Source organism: Lissotriton helveticus, chromosome 7 (assembly GCF_964261635.1).
Source record: "Lissotriton helveticus chromosome 7, aLisHel1.1, whole genome shotgun sequence".
NCBI classification, from domain to species: domain Eukaryota; kingdom Metazoa; phylum Chordata; class Amphibia; order Caudata; family Salamandridae; genus Lissotriton; species Lissotriton helveticus.
In genome coordinates, this window is record NC_136068.1 from 1044166665 (window position 1) to 1044184325 (window position 17661).

The window sequence follows — 17661 nt, forward strand, 5'->3', positions numbered from 1 at the left end:
TTCCAGCCGTCTTCAGCCCGGCTTGCTTGAATCCAGTGGCAAAGTGAGCAAGGGACTCACGTCTGAACATACCCTGCCACACTTATGGCGGCCAAAGTGGTACAAAAGGGGGTGGTGACGGACGTAGCATCCGAACCAATCAAACACTCACACCCAGTCAAAAGATCTGGGTTTGATCCATCACCGTTCTTTAGCCCACTCTGCCACCCCAGTTCAGACATGGCTATATGCAAATCAGTCTGACCCAGTGCCTCATGGGAACAGTCCAGCCCGAACTGCCAAGCCATGCCTTCCCTGGACCGGAAACAAGCTTCCGAGGACCGGTTTCTGGCATTCCAGCCGTCTTCAGCCCGGCTTGCTTGAATCCAGTGGCAAAGTGAGCAAGGGACTCATGTCTGAGCATACACTGCCACACGTATGGCGGCCAAAGCGGTACAAAAGGGGGTGGTGACGGACGGAGCATCCGAACCAATCAAACACTCACACCCAGTCAAAAGTTCTGGGTTTGATCCATCACCGTTCTTTAGCCCACTCTGCCACCCCAGTTCAGACATGTCTATATGCAAATCAGTCTGACCCTGTGCCTCGTGGGAACAGTCCAGCCCGAACTGCCAAGCCATGCCTTCCCTGGACCGGAAACAAGCTTCCGAGGACCGGTTTCTGGCATTCCAGCCGTCTTCAGCCCGGCTTGCTTGAATCCAGTGGCAAAGTGAGCAAGGGACTCACATCTGAGCATACCCTGCCACACTTATGGCGGCTAAAGTGGTACAAAAGGGGGTGGTGACGGACGTAGCATCCGAACCAATCAAACACTCACACCCAGTCAAAAGATCTGGGTTTGATCCATCACCGTTCTTTAGCCCACTCTGCCACCCCAGTTCAGACATGGCTATATGCAAATCAGTCTGACCCTGTGCCTCATGGGAACAGTCCAGCCCGAACTGCCAAGCAATGCCTTCCCTGGACCGGAAACAAGCTTCCGAGGACCGGTTTCTGGCATTCCAGCCGTCTTCAGCCCGGCTTGCTTGAATCCAGTGGCAAAGTGAGCAAGGGACTCATGTCTGAGCATACACTGCCACACGTATGGCGGCCAAAGCGGTACAAAAGGGGGTGGTGACGGACGGAGCATCCGAACCAATCAAACACTCACACCCAGTCAAAAGTTCTGGGTTTGATCCATCACCGTTCTTTAGCCCACTCTGCCACCCCAGTTCAGACATGTCTATATGCAAATCAGTCTGACCCTGTGCCTCGTGGGAACAGTCCAGCCCGAACTGCCAAGCCATGCCTTCCCTGGACCGGAAACAAGCTTCCGAGGACCGGTTTCTGGCATTCCAGCCGTCTTCAGCCCGGCTTGCTTGAATCCAGTGGCAAAGTGAGCAAGGGACTCACATCTGAGCATACCCTGCCAGACTTATGGCGGCCAAAGCGGTGCAAAAGGGGGTGGTGACGGACGCAGCATCCGAACCAATCAAATACTCCCACCCAGTCAAAAGATCTGGGTTTGATCCATCACCGTTCTTTAGCCCACTCCTCTACCCCAGTTCAGACAAGGCTATATGCAAATCAGTCTGACCCTGTGCCTCATGGGAACAGTCTAGCCCGAACTGCCAAGCCATGCCTTCCCTGGACCGGAAACAAGCTTCCGAGGACCGGTTTCTGGCATTCCAGCTGTCTTCAGCCCGGCTTGCTTGAATCCAGTGGCAAAGTGAGCAAGGGACTCACGTCTGAGCATACCCTGCCACACTTATGGCGGCCAAAGCGGTACAAAAGGGGGTGGTGACGGACGGAGCATCCGAACCAATCAAACACTCACACCCAGTCAAAAGATCTGGGTTTGATCCATCACCGTTCTTTAGCCCACTCTGCCACCCCAGTTCGGACATGGCTATATGCAAATCAGTCTGACCCTGTGCCTCATGGGAACAGTCCAGCCCGAACTGCCAAGCCATGCCTTCCCTGGACCGGAAATAAGCTTCCGAGGACCGGTTTCTGGCAATCCAGCCGTCTTCAGCCCGGCTTGCTTGAATCCAGTGGCAAAGTGAGCAAGGGACTCACGTCTGAGCATACCCTGCCACACTTATATATCTATAAATCAGGCACTAGTCATGTCTCTGGGACTAACTGTGTGCAGTGACATACTCTGAGAAGTCTAACAACACGACTGCCAGAGATGCTGAGGTGTGATGCGATTAGAGAGAATTCCGTGCCGGGTTTTCACGCTGATCGCTGACCGCCGATTGTGAGGCTCTGAGGAGGACGCGAGGACGCCAAAATCGCTGCTCGCTGCTCTCGGCACCCACCCCAGCCCTGCTTGAGGCACTGTGCTGCGCCCGGGGTTCACGGAAGGAAGGCAGGCGGGGAGGCTGTGCGGAGCAGTGGAGCAGAAGAGCAGGGGCAGAACGTGCAGAGCGGGCTGCAAGGCTGCGAGGCGCGCAGTGGGGGCTGAGTGGGTGCTGCATCGGCGCGAGTAGGCGCCACACCCCTTGTGCCCTTTGTGTTCTGGGATTTGCAGCAATAAATTACAGCCTACCAAAGCCACGGCAGAAGGCACGGCGGTGCGAGCAGCTCCACGGAACCAGTGGTGAGCAGCGGTGAGGCAGGACAAAGAGGTGAGAGCAAACTGCAGCGGCACCAGTTGCGTTAGACAACAGAAGACAATGATCCAATACAGAGAGAGTATGCTGACACTTTGCCCCCAGCGATCCTAGCGGTTGGAGGAGAGGTCGTAGGAGTGAGTGTGCTGCGTGCGGAGGGCAGACTGCTCTGCTCTGCTCTGAGCAACGCCGCAACACCGGAATGAGTTACGAGTAACGAGCGGGGGTAGCAGTAACCGTGGTGTCGTGGTGCCGTGGTGCCGTGGACTTGTGCGGACGGCCGGCCACGCGAAGCTGAGGGACCTGAATCAGCCGACAGCCAACAGCCGACAGCCGACACTGCCTGCAGCCTACAGCCTGCACCCCACTGCCTATCGGCCGAGACGGAGACGTGACCCCGTCGTGAGCCCAGGAGTTTAGGATGGCCGTCGCAGGCAGTAGTAGGGAGCAGCAGGCGGCGAGCGACCGGCACAAGCGCTAGTGGCAGAGGGAACTGAGGCGGTCCGGAAGGTGAGGGTGTGAGACCTAACATCACAAGCCACAAGCTGCAAGCTGCAACCGCTGACCAAAGGAGGCGAGGCGAGGCAGACGTTAAAAGAAGGTGAGGCAAACGCCGTCCTCAAGCCTGAACGCAGTCTGGGCGAGCGAAAGAGGGGTAGAATTGAGGCACGAGCGCTGCAGCCGATAGAGGCAGCAGCAAAGTAAGAGCCCAGGGGTGGTTGTCAAGGCAGACTCGACTAGGTTCAATTCTGCCCGCGGCACCCCCTGAGTGCTCCGCTCATGCCCCGACACCGACACCGGCCCTCTTCTCCCCCCGTGTGTTTTTGTCCACGCCTCAGCTGCCTATCAGTATCCCCCCCCTTCAGCCCTCACAATCTTTGCTCTTATCAGTAGCCGCAGGGAAGGGGGAGAGAGGGGGGGGGGCTTCTTTTAGTAGCCTCTGCCGCCAATAACCCTTCAGAGAAAAGCCCAAGGGACTTCATTAGAAGCAAGTAACTTGTTTATAGCAGCTCCGTGGGGGAACGGGCAATTACCCCCCTCAACTTCAAACGAACTTGACACCAAGGGCCTACTTGGCTGTGCATCTTATACTGCTTTAGGCTCCGGCTAAGGCAAAAAAAAAAAGAAGAGTGCAAATTATATATATACTAACAGATACATACAACTACACAACCACTACAAAAATAACATAATGAGATCTGAAACAAAGCGACAAACTGCTCTAAGTAAAAAACAGAAAAAAACTAATCCAAGATCCGGGCGACCTCCCAAAGACGCCTCTAACTCTTCAACAGACGGCAAACCGGTGGCACAGGGAGAAATGGAGGGGCTGGACACAGGAAGTTTGGTTCCAATACCCGAGAATCCTGGCCAGCGATAGGAAAACAACAGCACCAAAAAATAAACAAATTATTTTTCTTAAAAGACCCGGTCTCAGCGATTTTTGCACCTACAAAGGAGGCGCAATATCTACCGAGCCCAATTCAGCCGGACATGGTAAAATCGTCACTCCGCTCAGGGATTTGTAACAAAGATAAAAAGCAAATGGACCCCCCTCCTAACGGGAGCTTTACTAATCCGCCCGGCTTTGGGTCAGACAGAAAAAACAACAACTCAAAATAAACCCGGAAATTGTGCAGGCCCAAGTTCACAAAACAACCGAGACCCCCGAGAACACAGTTTTCAAAACGAACTCGGTCATCAAAACATCAAGCCCAACAAGCATACAAGACGTAAAGGGTATGTATAGTCCTGCATCATATCTTATGACATCACAGGGCCAGAAGTTGCTCGAAAAAATCTTCGCAAAACCAGGGTCCCAAAACACCAGTAACAATGACCATACTACGTTTAACAAAATAAACCAAGGGAAAGAACCTGGTAGCATGCTAATCCAGAGACAAGAAGGGGAGGAAAAAAAGGTAGATCCCTTAATACCATCGAACATCTTAAAACCGACAGGAACAACCAACACAAAAACAAGGAGAGCATTACAACTTGAGCAACCTATAACGGAACAGCCTATTACAAAGGAGCACAGGCAAGAGCCAGTGGCATCAACTCCGCGAAATTTAGAGGTCCGCAGCAGCAGTCGCAGAATTCTGATTGATGACACTAGCAGCAGTGGTAGCTATGCAAACGAGGACCTCCACCAGGAACCTATTACAATCTCATCGGCAAGTAGGATTGAACAGCCAGACGTTCACCCAGGGAACGGAGGTAATCTACAACCCAACACAAACTAGGGGAAGGCCTTAATTAGCACATTGGACCAGGCAATAAGAGCATTAAACTTCCAATCCGATAAAATGGAGGTTCAAATAGACTTAATAAACATCATCGCAGAGCATATATCAAAGATAAGCTCCAAGACAGACACAATAATGACCCTATTAGTTAAAAAGGAAAACTTGGACAAAAAAAAACTATAAACACTGACCAGTCAAGCCCAGGAAGCAGACTTCAAACTGAAAATAATGTAAAACAAATCAGCTGCAACTGTGGGAGTATAATTGAAAAACTGGCGTCCCTCCAGATATCCTAAACGATATTCTGGGAGTTGTGAAAGCTTCATACGATCAAAAGGTAAATCGGGAATACAACGACAGCTCCTTGAACAAAGAAATTCCAAAAGCTCCAAACGGTCGATCAAAACCGACCCCAGCCAAGAAAGGGGTTCGGGACGACATAATCATAGAGCCCGAAGAAGGGGCAACGGAAAGCCATGAGGAACAAATAAACGATGGCTCGCCAATCCCTCCATCTGAACACCATGACAATCTAACAAAACGGCAAAGGAAGAGAGCCAGGAAGGCACGGCCCAAACAAAAACAAAACATATCGCAGCCCCTGAACACCTCTTTCCAATTTTTATAAAGAACGTAAGTCAAGGACCTGAATCAAATAAAGATACGTTGAAATATTTCAACATCAGACAGGTTTTCGGAAAGGGTGAGTTTCTCGTTTGAGAAGTCAATATTGGTGGAATCCCCACATAAATCAGAATCAATATCTTCTGACGGGCCAAGGCCGACTAAACAACTAACCGTAGGCCCACACAAATCCAATTGGACAACAAAACAAACAGTACAGACAAGAAATTCTGCGGATACGCACCCAAACGAATGTGTAAATGAACCGGCTCTACAAGATACAACCAGTAACATAGAGGTTAGTCTGACCTCACCACAAACAAAAGAAAGAGAGAAAGCACTAAAAACAACTAACGGGCCTTTGGGCGACAAAATAAGATCACAAAATAGGAAACCAAAAAACGCACTTTCAGGAACAGATCAGAGGGCACTAAAGATCACCACAAACGGAATAGGCAGAAGTGTGATCATAAAGAGAGGCTCCCAAGAATACGAGCAACTAACGGAAGACAAAGAACCAATATTTGTGAAGAAATTAGAAAATAATACCGTGCCAACCGAAGATCAAGCAAAAGACCCAAACACAATCAATGGGTCTACAAGATTTAAAGACCCCAAAATGAACCAAGAAGGAAATCAAACGCCAGAACTGTACGAGATCGAACCAGTTGTGACCTTTATCCCGGAATACGTAACAAAGGGAAGACAGGATATCCTCAACAGAGGAAACATTCTAAAATTAGTTAAAGAAATTCCTGAACTGAATGGAATAGTCTCTCAAGACATGGAAGCAGTAGAGTTTCAGCAAAATAAAGCCAGACCAGACATCGAAAATTCGGTTACCACCTGGAAATCAAAAGAGCTAGCAGGTAAAATCTATTCTCACAGAGCTATATTCGAGAGTTGGGGAATCACTTTGCAGCAACATAAGCAACCGAGATACCCCTTCCCCCTCTACAACAACTCAGACCACCACAAGGATGTAGAGCCGCAAAGGCCCAAGGTAAAATCGTGCCTACATGCAGCCAGAGCAACATCTCCGGGCAAAAGAATACAAACAAAAACTGTCCAAAAAAGTCAGTCTGTCATATACCGGCTTCATAGTAGCAATCAAGACTGGTCATGGATTCCGTCAGCATTAAGCGAAAAGAGTTCCTAGAAAAGATACAAACATCATAATCAAAGAACAAACAAAAGGCCCGTACATGGAAGAAATAAACCTGGAAACAATTAAATTAAGCTCTTGGAACGTGCACGGGTTCAGTAGCATGGAGCAGGACCATGAGACACAACTTTTTTTTGAAGAGCAAGACATAATACTCTTACAAGAGACCTGGAACTTGTCTCACCTAGGAATCCCAGGCTTCACGGACTATCATATACTCGCAGAGAGGCAATCAAAATACGGGCACCCACGAGGGGCCTATCAACTTTTATTTCACGAAAATATAATTGGGACCAAGAGGAACTGGACGTTGGGATAAACTGGGCCCAAGCTACAAAAATTACAATAAAGCCTCAGTATCAACTGCTACTGCTAAACATTTATATACACCCAGAACGAAAAGCAAAAAAGGAAAAATTGGGAACACTACTCAAACTTATTAACACCCTACAAAAAACCAACAAACTTAGTTCAATGATCATTTCAGGAGATTTTAATTGTAACCTACTCAGCCCCGACATGGGTAGACCAAACAAGAAAAAAAGACCAGCACAGGGTCCTACCTAGAACAATGGGACAACATAAACTCAATGGGCCTAACATTTCTAAACAGCAGGAAAAACGGTCACACTCGGCCGTGCCCCACTTACATGAGCGGCAAGGTTAAATCAACCATAGACTTCACAATCGTAAGCGCGAGCATGACAAAATCAATAGTGGAATACTCAATAGTTCCGCGTTTGGAAAGTGATAATTTCCCACAAATTATACGGACGACTATCACAGTTCCAAGAGCAGAAACAATATGTTAATTACAGCAATACCCAGAAAAATTCAACCTTCGGAAAATAAAATGGAGGGGAGGCGAAACAAAAAAAATCATGATTACAGCTAGTAACTTTATGACAAAAATAGGGAGCCTCGATAACGGAGATCATGTAAAGAACTGGGAAAATCTACTGGAGGAACTAAAGGAAAGACACTCAGTCCAGTCGAGAGTGACTAGAGACGGAGTAGCACCATGGTTTAACACGGAATTAAAACTAGAAAAGAGAAAATTAGCCAGGGTACCAAGATTGGCTGCCAAGGGACACAACTTAAACAATATAGACATCAGAAGTATGAGAAAAAATTATCGGAATAAAATATGGACGGTGAAGGCACAATACAAAGAACGGACTTGGGAAAAACTACTGATTACAAGTAAAAAAGCATCCTCCAGAGAGTTTTGGGCTATCATTAATCAATTGAACTCAGGAGCAATACTGAAACAGGACTCTGGAATCAGCGACAAGGCCTGGGGGAACCACATGAAGAACCTCTACTTAAAAAAGGCTCCACCTAGAAATAAAAACAAACAATGTTCACCCAATGACATCGAAGAAGACAGTTCTAAACGTATACTCGTCAGTCCAAGATTAACAGACAACGTAAACCTAGAAACAAATACTACTTATCAAGAAGTTTTGACCACCCGTGCCCAAATAAAAACGCTGATTCAAAAACTAAATCCAGAGGGGGCACCAGGTACAAACGGTCTTCCAACAGCAGTTTATAAAACAAACAATGATTTTTGGGCCGAACATTTAACAGTATTATTTAATCACACTTTTACAAAGGGTAACCTTCCTGCTACATGGAAAGGAAATATAATTCATCCAATTCATAAGAAAGGGGACCGAAAAAATCCAGAGAATTACCGTCTGATCTCCTTAATAGATGTCGAAGCCAAGCTGTACGCTTCGTGCCTATTGGAAGAGCTGCAGGACTGGGAAAAATCAATCAACATAATACCTAGGTTCCAAAGCGGCTTCAGACCAGGGATGGGGACATCCACAACCTAACCACCCTGGGCCTGTTAATGGAAAATGCCAAAAAAAGAAGCAACAACTATATAGATGTTTCGTGGACAGAAAATCAGCTTTTGACCACGTAAGTAGGTCAAGGCTTTGGACTAAGTTAAGAAAGTGGGGAATGCCAGATAATTTAACAAACGCAATATCCAGCCTGTACAGCGAAACATGGGCAAAGGTGAAACAAGGGAACGGGACCAGCCTTACAAAAAAAATCGAGACACAGGATGGCTTAAAACAAGGCTGTGTTCTTGCCCCCAGTCTTTTTAACCTATACTTAGCAGATATCGGACGTAACTTAGAAGCCACGGAAAGCCATGCCCCAAACTCGGCAACGTTCCTGTACCAATCATGCAGTACGCCGATGACATAGTTCTACTAAGCAAAACCCCAATAGGTTTGCAACGCTTGGTAAACATGTTATCGGCCTACCTAGCACAAGAAAACCTGGAACTGAATAAAGATAAAACAAAAGTGCTCCGGCTTGTGGAGGGGAAGAAACTTAACTTCAGATGGTCAATCAACAACTCAGTCCTTGAAGAGCAGGCCTCATATAAATACCTGGGGATGACCATTGAGCAGGGCAACACAAAAAAAAGGCACACTCTGGTACTAAGAGGGAAGGCGCAATCACTAATTTACGCATACAGGCAACTGCAAAAAACAGTGGGCGGCCCAAATTACACACACTTACTCAAAGTAATGGCCGCAAAAACTATTCCCACTTTATCTTACGTGTTAACTGCATGGCTAGGAGAGGAATCAACAATTTTAAACAACTTACAAAATAAAATATACAAGGCAGTTTTCAATCTGTCACACTCAGCGGCGCCGGCCCAAGTTCGCTTAGAATTTGGCTTGCAGAACCAAGAAATTCGGTCAATGTCCACGTTCGTAAAATTGTGTCACAAGCTCCGCTCTGCCCCAAGTGAGTCAATGGATAACATCTGCTGGAAGGAAATAAACTATCAGGAAGCCCAGCCCAACACAACTCAATGGGGAAAATATCTTAGTACGAGTTTGACCACACTGACCCTGCATGAAGTATGGAAAAAAAATCGACCACGTATACTTCTGTAAAGTAGTAAATGGACTAGCAAAAAAGGCATCCTTGCTAAAAGACAAAACAACCTTAACTAAACAGCGACATGCTTGGACAGTAGTTAACTCATACATCAACCAAAAACCGCAAGGATATCTAGCTTTGCACTACAGCCAACATCTAAAAAAAGCTTTTATAGCGTACCGAATGGGCATGCATCTATCAAAAGATTTAAGGCCCTCTTGGAAACAACAAACCGAAAGTTCCAACTGCAGATTATGCGGATATCAGAAGGAAACACTGATGCACTTGTTATGTACGTGTCCGACCCTACTGGCTTTAAGAAGAAGGTATCTACGGGCAATTTTTATCACACTAAAGATCCGCACTTGCAGACAAGCGGTGAGAAGCTGGCTAGGAGGTGCCTCACCCATTCTGTCATGCCGGGGAGTAAAATTTATGGCCAAGGTAACAAAACTGATACAGGAAACTGAACAGATAAAGGCACCCACCTCCTAGTGCAAACAGTGTCTAGGGAAAGAAGAACGTGGTGGTAGAAATGCCTTTTAGCGAAAACCCCGCCCCGGATACACACATTGTGTTTTAACGAAAGATACATGTCCAGAGAGGTCCTTTTTGGGACAGAACATTTTGACTCTTTATCGTCAAGAATACATGTCATTTTATTTTTATCTTATTCTTTCTCTTCCTCTTTTCTGTTTTTATTTATTCTAAAATTGTAAAGATTTTTATTAATCAAACAATAAAATATTGATGATGATGCGATTAGGGGCCCTGCAGTAATGGAGAGTGGAGTGTAATGACAAAGGTATATTTACCACCAGGTAATCACACAATGTGTTCTGACAGCTTCTTGCTTTTATGCTGTGTTTCAGGTGCGTTCCTGGTCAGTGGGGTGTATGACCTGCTCCCCATCACGTGCACCTACGTGAACCTGCCACTACAGATGACAGAGTGAGTGTCGCTGGTGGGCCTTATCAGCTTCTTTGATGGCTGTCTGCAGAGGGCTTTGAATACTTCTTGGTTATACTCTTACTACAAATTGGTATTTACTCCATGTATTTGTATTTACTCCATATGTGACTCGTGTAACTGCTGCTTTGCCAACTCTGTGAAGCGCTCTGATACCTTCGGGTCAAGTGTGCCCTGTACAAACCACGAAATGAAATACACTGAAGTATAGCAACAGAAAAAGGCAGAAAAATATACTCAATGTGCTACGTACGCTCAACAGATGGCAAGCATTAGTGGCACACTGCAGGCTAGAGTAGAAGAAGCGGATGAGGCTGACTCTCACATTTATATGAAGACAAATCCCAGTCTCCAAACTGCTATCATTAAGTCTTATTCAAATGTGGTAACCTGATTTACCCCTAATGTTGCCACAAAGTGACCCATTAATTCCGATGTGCCTGGCAAGAATGGTTCCCGGGCACAGCAGAATTTGTGAGCTCAGCGGGAACACTGTTATTTAGAGGTATCCACCCAGAGATTCACCTTCATGCACGTGAAGTCTCTGGGTGTAATACTGGGCAACAACATGCAGACATTCGCATGGTTAGTCTGATTACCACATTTTACTTTCCAAAAATTTATAATCCCTGGTATTTGCCACTTCACTAATAAGTGTTCCTTTTTTAATAGTACTTTAATGGTACTTAATTTGCCAACCTTGGAAGGAAGGAAGGTTGAGCTGGCCTTGCTGGGATTTCAACTCATGACCTGCTGTAGACCATGCATCTTTCAGAGATGACCAGGAAGCTCAGTGACCCATCTTGTTGGGGCATTTGTAGAATGTTTCTTTGTTAAGAAAACATGATCTTTTTTGTAAATTTGGTTTTCACTCCACTTCAAACTAAGGGGTCGATTATGATGGCGGACGGATTGCCTCCGCAGGGCTGGCGGGGGCAATCCGTCCACCATTCTCCCTGAAATGACCCCCCGCCACATTAGGATGGCTGGGGGGTCCGCGGCGGACGGCAAGACCGTCTGCCGCTTTTCCACCGGATACCTTCGCGACCGGCAGAAAAAGTGCTCACATATAGTGGCGGTGTCTGCAAGACACCGCCAACCATATTAAGATGCTGGCGGTTCAATGCCTTTCCACGCCGACGTGGAAAGGCATACAGTCTTTTCTTTGGGGGCCCGTTGTGGGCCCTGAGGGTGAAAGGGGTGTGGGGGGTGCACATGGGGGGTACCTGTGGTACCCCCCTGCAGTTGCATGCAGAATGCGGCAGGCACCGCGCGGTGCCTGCCGCTTTGTGCATGCAAATGCACAGCATGCATTTTTAACTTTGCGGCGGCTGCTGCTTAAAGCAGCACCCGCCGCATTGCTAAATATACGGGATGTGACCGCCAGGGTGGCGTTCACATCCTAATTCCTACATAGGGAACGCCGCTGCCCCTGTGGACAGTCCCTCCACCTCGGGGGTGGCGGACGGAGGCAGGTCCGTCTGCCATCATAATCGACCCCTAAGTGAATGTTTTTTAGGTGGGTAACAGTTTGGACTTACAGGGTGACTAAATGGCTTGAGTGGTGACACTGAGGCTTAGCCAGCCTTCTTCCTAGGGTAGGGGTCCTACCTTCAGCTTCTCATATAACCTTATACCGGCTATTAAAGGCACGCTCCAGCATCGGCGAGGGCTTCAATGGCCGGTATAGTCCAGCTATGGCAGGCTATAAGGCTATTAGAACATTTCGCCACTAGAGGGCAGAATGCTATAACAAATAAAACAGTCCTAGTAGATGCTCCTTCGAAATGGGTTGAATTTAATTTATTATGGTTATCACACAGTGACAGGACACTGGAAACAGCATTGTCCTCAGATAGACATGTCCATAATCTGCCTTGTGCATATTCACTGACTCTTGAAAGTGAGTGTTATGTCAGCATTTAAGCCTGGTTAGTTGATTGCTACACCAATATGGGAAATGCAGTCTGTACATTCCTGTACTGATAGATCTTCTCCTTGCTTTAAACTGTTCCTAATTTGCCTAACTCTGTAAAGTGCTCTGACGTCTATAATCAGAGTCCATAGTATATGTATGTACACAAACGAGTAAAGGTATGAAATGAATAAGGATGGAAGGCTGAGTTTGATTTGGTGATATTCGAACATGCCTGCTTATAAGCCACAGGAGTTATAAGCAACAGCTGTTATTTCACTAGGCCATATTACCTGCATAAGGACAGAGCTCCCGTCGCCCCCGAGCTCCTTGGGGTTGTTACATTCCATGCTGTAATAGCCTTGGCATCAGATATGTGTTGCTCCAGTTTTTGTTGTGTAATGGCGACTTTGGGATTGCTAAACAAGATCAAAGGCATTTATTTTGAAGAACTGAATCTTGGGAAGGAAGTTGCTTTGATAGATGAAGATATGTTTGATGTGCTTTAAAGATCTTTAAAAAATCTCTTGCCTGCGCCAGTTTACAGGCAGATTCATTTCGCACATAGATGCATTCCCCGAGTACATGATTGTTGCATCCTGAAAACATTTGGGCGTATGTGCCCTTCATCTGGGAGCTCTATAAGCACAAAGGATATAGCATCGGTATATTGAAAGAAACTAAAACTTTTTTCACATTTACATTGTATTGCATGTATTAAACACGTTCTTAGCTGTAGGTCATACATCATGCTGTTTGTTTTCATGCATTTTCCCCATGTGTCAAGTGTTATGCAACGTGCGCCCTTTGTGCTCTATATTTAGAAAACGTGAACTTAATAATATGTTTCGGAAGCTTACGTGTCTATGGCGTTTTTGTTATGCACGTATTCTGGTGAAAAACAAGCAACAAAGAGAATTATCGTCTGCGTTTGTTGTCATTTATTTTAGCGAGCCCTAATTGTGGATTATGGTAAATCCGCGGCATCAGCCGACTTACTTGAGATGTTTAATAGCGTCTCCAGGATGTTCGTGCCGAGGATCCAGACCGGCGGTTTACCATTATGTGTAGCGCGTGGGTGTGGCCATCGAGTGTGCAGGCTGTAGACAGTAACAACAGACTTTCATTGCAGTCTGTTGTGGAAATAAAGCTAGAAAGCGGACTATGCGAAGATGGCTGACGACTTTGGAGAGTCATTGAAGCTTCCCTCGATCAATAAAGCTCGACTGTCCAGAAGGGGACAATAAAGTAAATTCAACAAAAAACTAAACCAGACGTGTTATGTCAGAGTGTGAGTGGTACGATGGTGTAATGTGACCTAAAATCTTCATTTCAATACAATTCAATATCATGTCGTTTTTTTCAAAAAACTGCATCGCACAAAAAACAAGCATCGATACACTACCAGTATAGGTATATTACATATTACAGGTAACAGGAATATTCCACACGGTCATTCAGTCCAAATGGCTTTATGGAGTTCAGCTTGTAGATCCAAGCATTTTCTCTTTGTAGAAGGTATTTGGTATTGTCTCTACCTTCCTTTTAAGTTACTGTTTCCACTACTAAAAACTTCAGTTGAGAAATGTGGTGTTGCCTTTCGTTGAAATGTACGGCAATTGTTGACTTTTCATTTTTTGTTCTGATGTTCGATTTGTGTTCATTTATTCGTGTTTTCACTTTCCTTTCGGTCTTGCCAATGTACACTTGGCCACATGGGCATTTTACCATGTAAATTACGTCCGTTGTATCACAGGTAGCATTGGTTCTGAGCTTGATATTAAAGCCTTTCCTTGGGTGGGTTATCATATTCCCTTTGATTACATTGTTACAATTGCTGCAATACCCAGGGGCCTGCGTATAGCGCTTAAACCTTCTCTATGCAAGAACTCCAAGGCATTTCAAGAAAAATGGTATGCCATTTTGAACAAGTGCAGCTTGGATCTAATTCTACTCATAATAGAGGAACTATCTGGAATCCCAGTAGATCTCAGTAAGGAAATTAAAGAAATCGAAAAGGAACTCACCGATATGGCCCCGGAAGAATGGTCGAAAATACTAGAGGAAACTAACGCCCAACTAGAAACACACTCGAGGGAAATTAATGATCGAAAAATCCGGAAATTTAAGAGAGACACTCTGGACTACAAGCTAGGGGAGGTCTACACATGGGCGGAAGTGTATGCTCAAAGAAGGAGAAACAAACCGTACAGCCAACAGACTGACACCTCATCCTCAAGGAGTGACACAACTGATAGATCCCAAAAAAGAGTGAACCTCAATCTACCAGGAACATCTTCAAAACCTACTAGCCAACTCATACAGAGTGAGACAGCACTAACACCGGTGCCTTTTTTAGATCAGGGCCAAGAGGACAAAGGAGACCCAGGAGGGGCAAGAGAAAAAGAAAAGGAGAAGGAACATCCAAACACTCGAAGCACAACAGTTCCGAAGAAGGACAAGAAAAAAAACACTTAGTAATCAACATTTCTGACTACAATCTACGACCTAATGAAATGAAACTATTAGAGAAAGGGACATCATTCATACCAACGAACAACACCAATCAACTGGCATTGGAAGTAAGTGTGTTTAAATTCACACGAAAGCTCAGGCTTAGACATTTCTTTGACAACATATCACCCCTTCAACCCCAGCCTAAAGCTGACCAACTTATGGGGCTAAGACCATACAGCACGTACCAGGCACCCATTAGCCACAAATGTATTGATTTGTTTGAAAACCTCGTGAAACAAGACCTGTCAAAACTTAAGGGTGATGGGTGATGTTTTTCTTAAACTTACGTTTAAGAAAAACATTACCCAAAAAGACATAGATACCCTCAAAAGAATCGCAAACAACAGAGACATCAAGTGTATAAAGGCAGACAAGGGAGATGCACTAGTAATTATAAATACAGAGATGTATGAAAGAAAGATTATGGAACACATCAACGATGAGCAAACATACATGGAACTTGAAGGCAATCCGACATCCAAATTTAAAGAAACGCTCACCAACATACTGGATACAGCTGTAGAAGAGGGTACCATCAATATAAAAAACAGAAAGTATCTACTGAAAGAACACCCAAAGAGTCCATCAATACATTGGGTACCAAAAATTCATAAGAGTTTGGAAGACCCGCCTTTTAGACCAATTGTGTCTACAAGGGGTACCCTACATGAGCCTGTAGGAAAGTTTTTGGATAAATACCTACAACCTATGGTCAAAACGATGACCAGCTACATTAAAGACACTACAGACTTCCTACTTAAACTGTCAGCCATCAACATTGACGTAAATGAAAACCTGCTGTTATGTACGGCAGATGTAAAGTCATTGTACACCTCCATCCCCAATGCGGGAGGCATTGAAACTATGGAAACAGCCATACTCAACACAAACATTGAACTGACAATGCAGGATTTTCTTATGAAACTAGAATTTTTTACCCTTTACCAGAGTTACTTCGAGTACAACCAAGAATGGTACCTACAACTGTCAGGGACCTCTATGGGTAATTGTGCGGCTCCCACATACGCAAATATTTACATAAAACAATACGAAGACAACAACATTTATTCAAACCCAAATTGGACAAACAATGTTAAACTGTTAGTACGGTACATTGATGATGTGTTTATTTTATGGAGCAACACCAGAGAAAAACTACAGAAAGCCTTAGAGGCATTGAATCAATTGGATGACCGAATTCAATTCACATGGGAAATTCAAGACAAACAAATCACCTTCTTGGACGTACAAATTACTTTAACCCCCATGGGCATTGAAACGGATTTATTTCGTAAGGATACAGACAGAAACAATACCCTGCACTTCACAAGCTTTCATCAAACATCCCTCAAACGATATCTTCCGTATTCTCAGATGTTAAGGGCTAAGTGAATTGCTTCCAGCGAAAGTCAAGCGACTCTCCGAATAGAAGAAATGGGAGAAAGATTTGAAAGAAGGGGATACCCAAGAACCATGATTGAACAAACCAAGAACAGGGTTTCACAGATCCCAAGAAGCGATCTACTAAGGAGAACAACTAAACCTGAAAACACCAGAATGGTGTTGGTTTCTAAATGTTCCACTTTAAGTCCGGCTTTCAAAAGAATTATACTAAAACATTGGCCAATACTCAACACGGAACCAGATTTCAAAGCATTGTTTAAAGATCCCCCCATTTTTGCATTTACCAGAAACCAAAACATCAGGGAAATATTGACGACAAAAACAACCCGAAGTTTGTAATTACAAGGGCACTCGCCCATGTCTGAATTTCAGCAAGTGTACCAACGTAATCAAAGGGAATATGATAACCCACCCGATGAAAGGCTTTAATATCAAGCTCAGAACCAATGCTACCTGTGATACAACGAACATAATTTACATGGTAAAATGCCCATGTGGCCAAGTGTACATTGGCAAGACCGAAAGGAAAGTGAAAACACGAATAAATGAACACAAATCAAACATCAGAACAAAAAATGAAAAGTCAACAATTGCCGTACATTTCAACGAAAGGCAACACCACATTTCTCAACTGAAGTTTTTAGTATTGGAAACAGTAACAAAAAAGGAAGGTAGAGACAATACCAAATACCTTCTACAAAGAGAAAATGCTTGGATCTACAAGCTGAACTCCATAAAGCCATTTGGACTGAATGACCGTGTGGAATATTCCTGTTACCTGTAATATGTAATATACCTATACTGGTAGTGTATCGATGCTTGTTTTTTGTGCGATGCAGTTTTTTTGAAAAAAACGACATGATATTGAATTGTATTGAAATGAAGATTTTAGGTCACATTACACCATCGTACCACTCACACTCCGACATAACACGTCAGGTTTACTTTTTTGTTGAATTTACTTTATTGTCCCCTTCTGGACAGTCAAGCTTTATTGATCGAGGGAAGCTTCAATGACTCTCCAAAGTCGTCAGCCATCTTCGCATAGTCCGCTTTCTAGCTTTATTTCCACAACAGACTGCAATGAAAGTCCGTTGTTACTGTCTACAGCCTGCACACTCGATGGCCACACCGACGCGCTACACATAATGGTAAACCGCCGGTCTGGATCCCCGGCACGAACATCCCGGAGACGCTATTAAATATCTCAAGTAAGTCGGCTGATGCCGCAGATTTACCATAATCCACAATTATGGCTCGCTAAAATAAATGACAACAAACGCAGACGATAATTCTCTTTGT

At 45.0% G+C, this 17661-nt stretch overlaps 1 protein-coding gene across 1 annotated transcript in view; it reads left to right on the forward strand.

The window, feature by feature from the left end:
- Window positions 1-17661, forward strand: part of AFMID (arylformamidase) — a 378279-nt gene that overhangs the window by 248104 nt on the left and 112514 nt on the right. The window contains exon 8 of the mRNA XM_078653875.1: window positions 10427-10505. Within this exon, the coding sequence (XP_078510001.1) occupies window positions 10427-10505 (79 nt within the window). The remainder of the gene's footprint in view (window positions 1-10426; window positions 10506-17661) is intronic.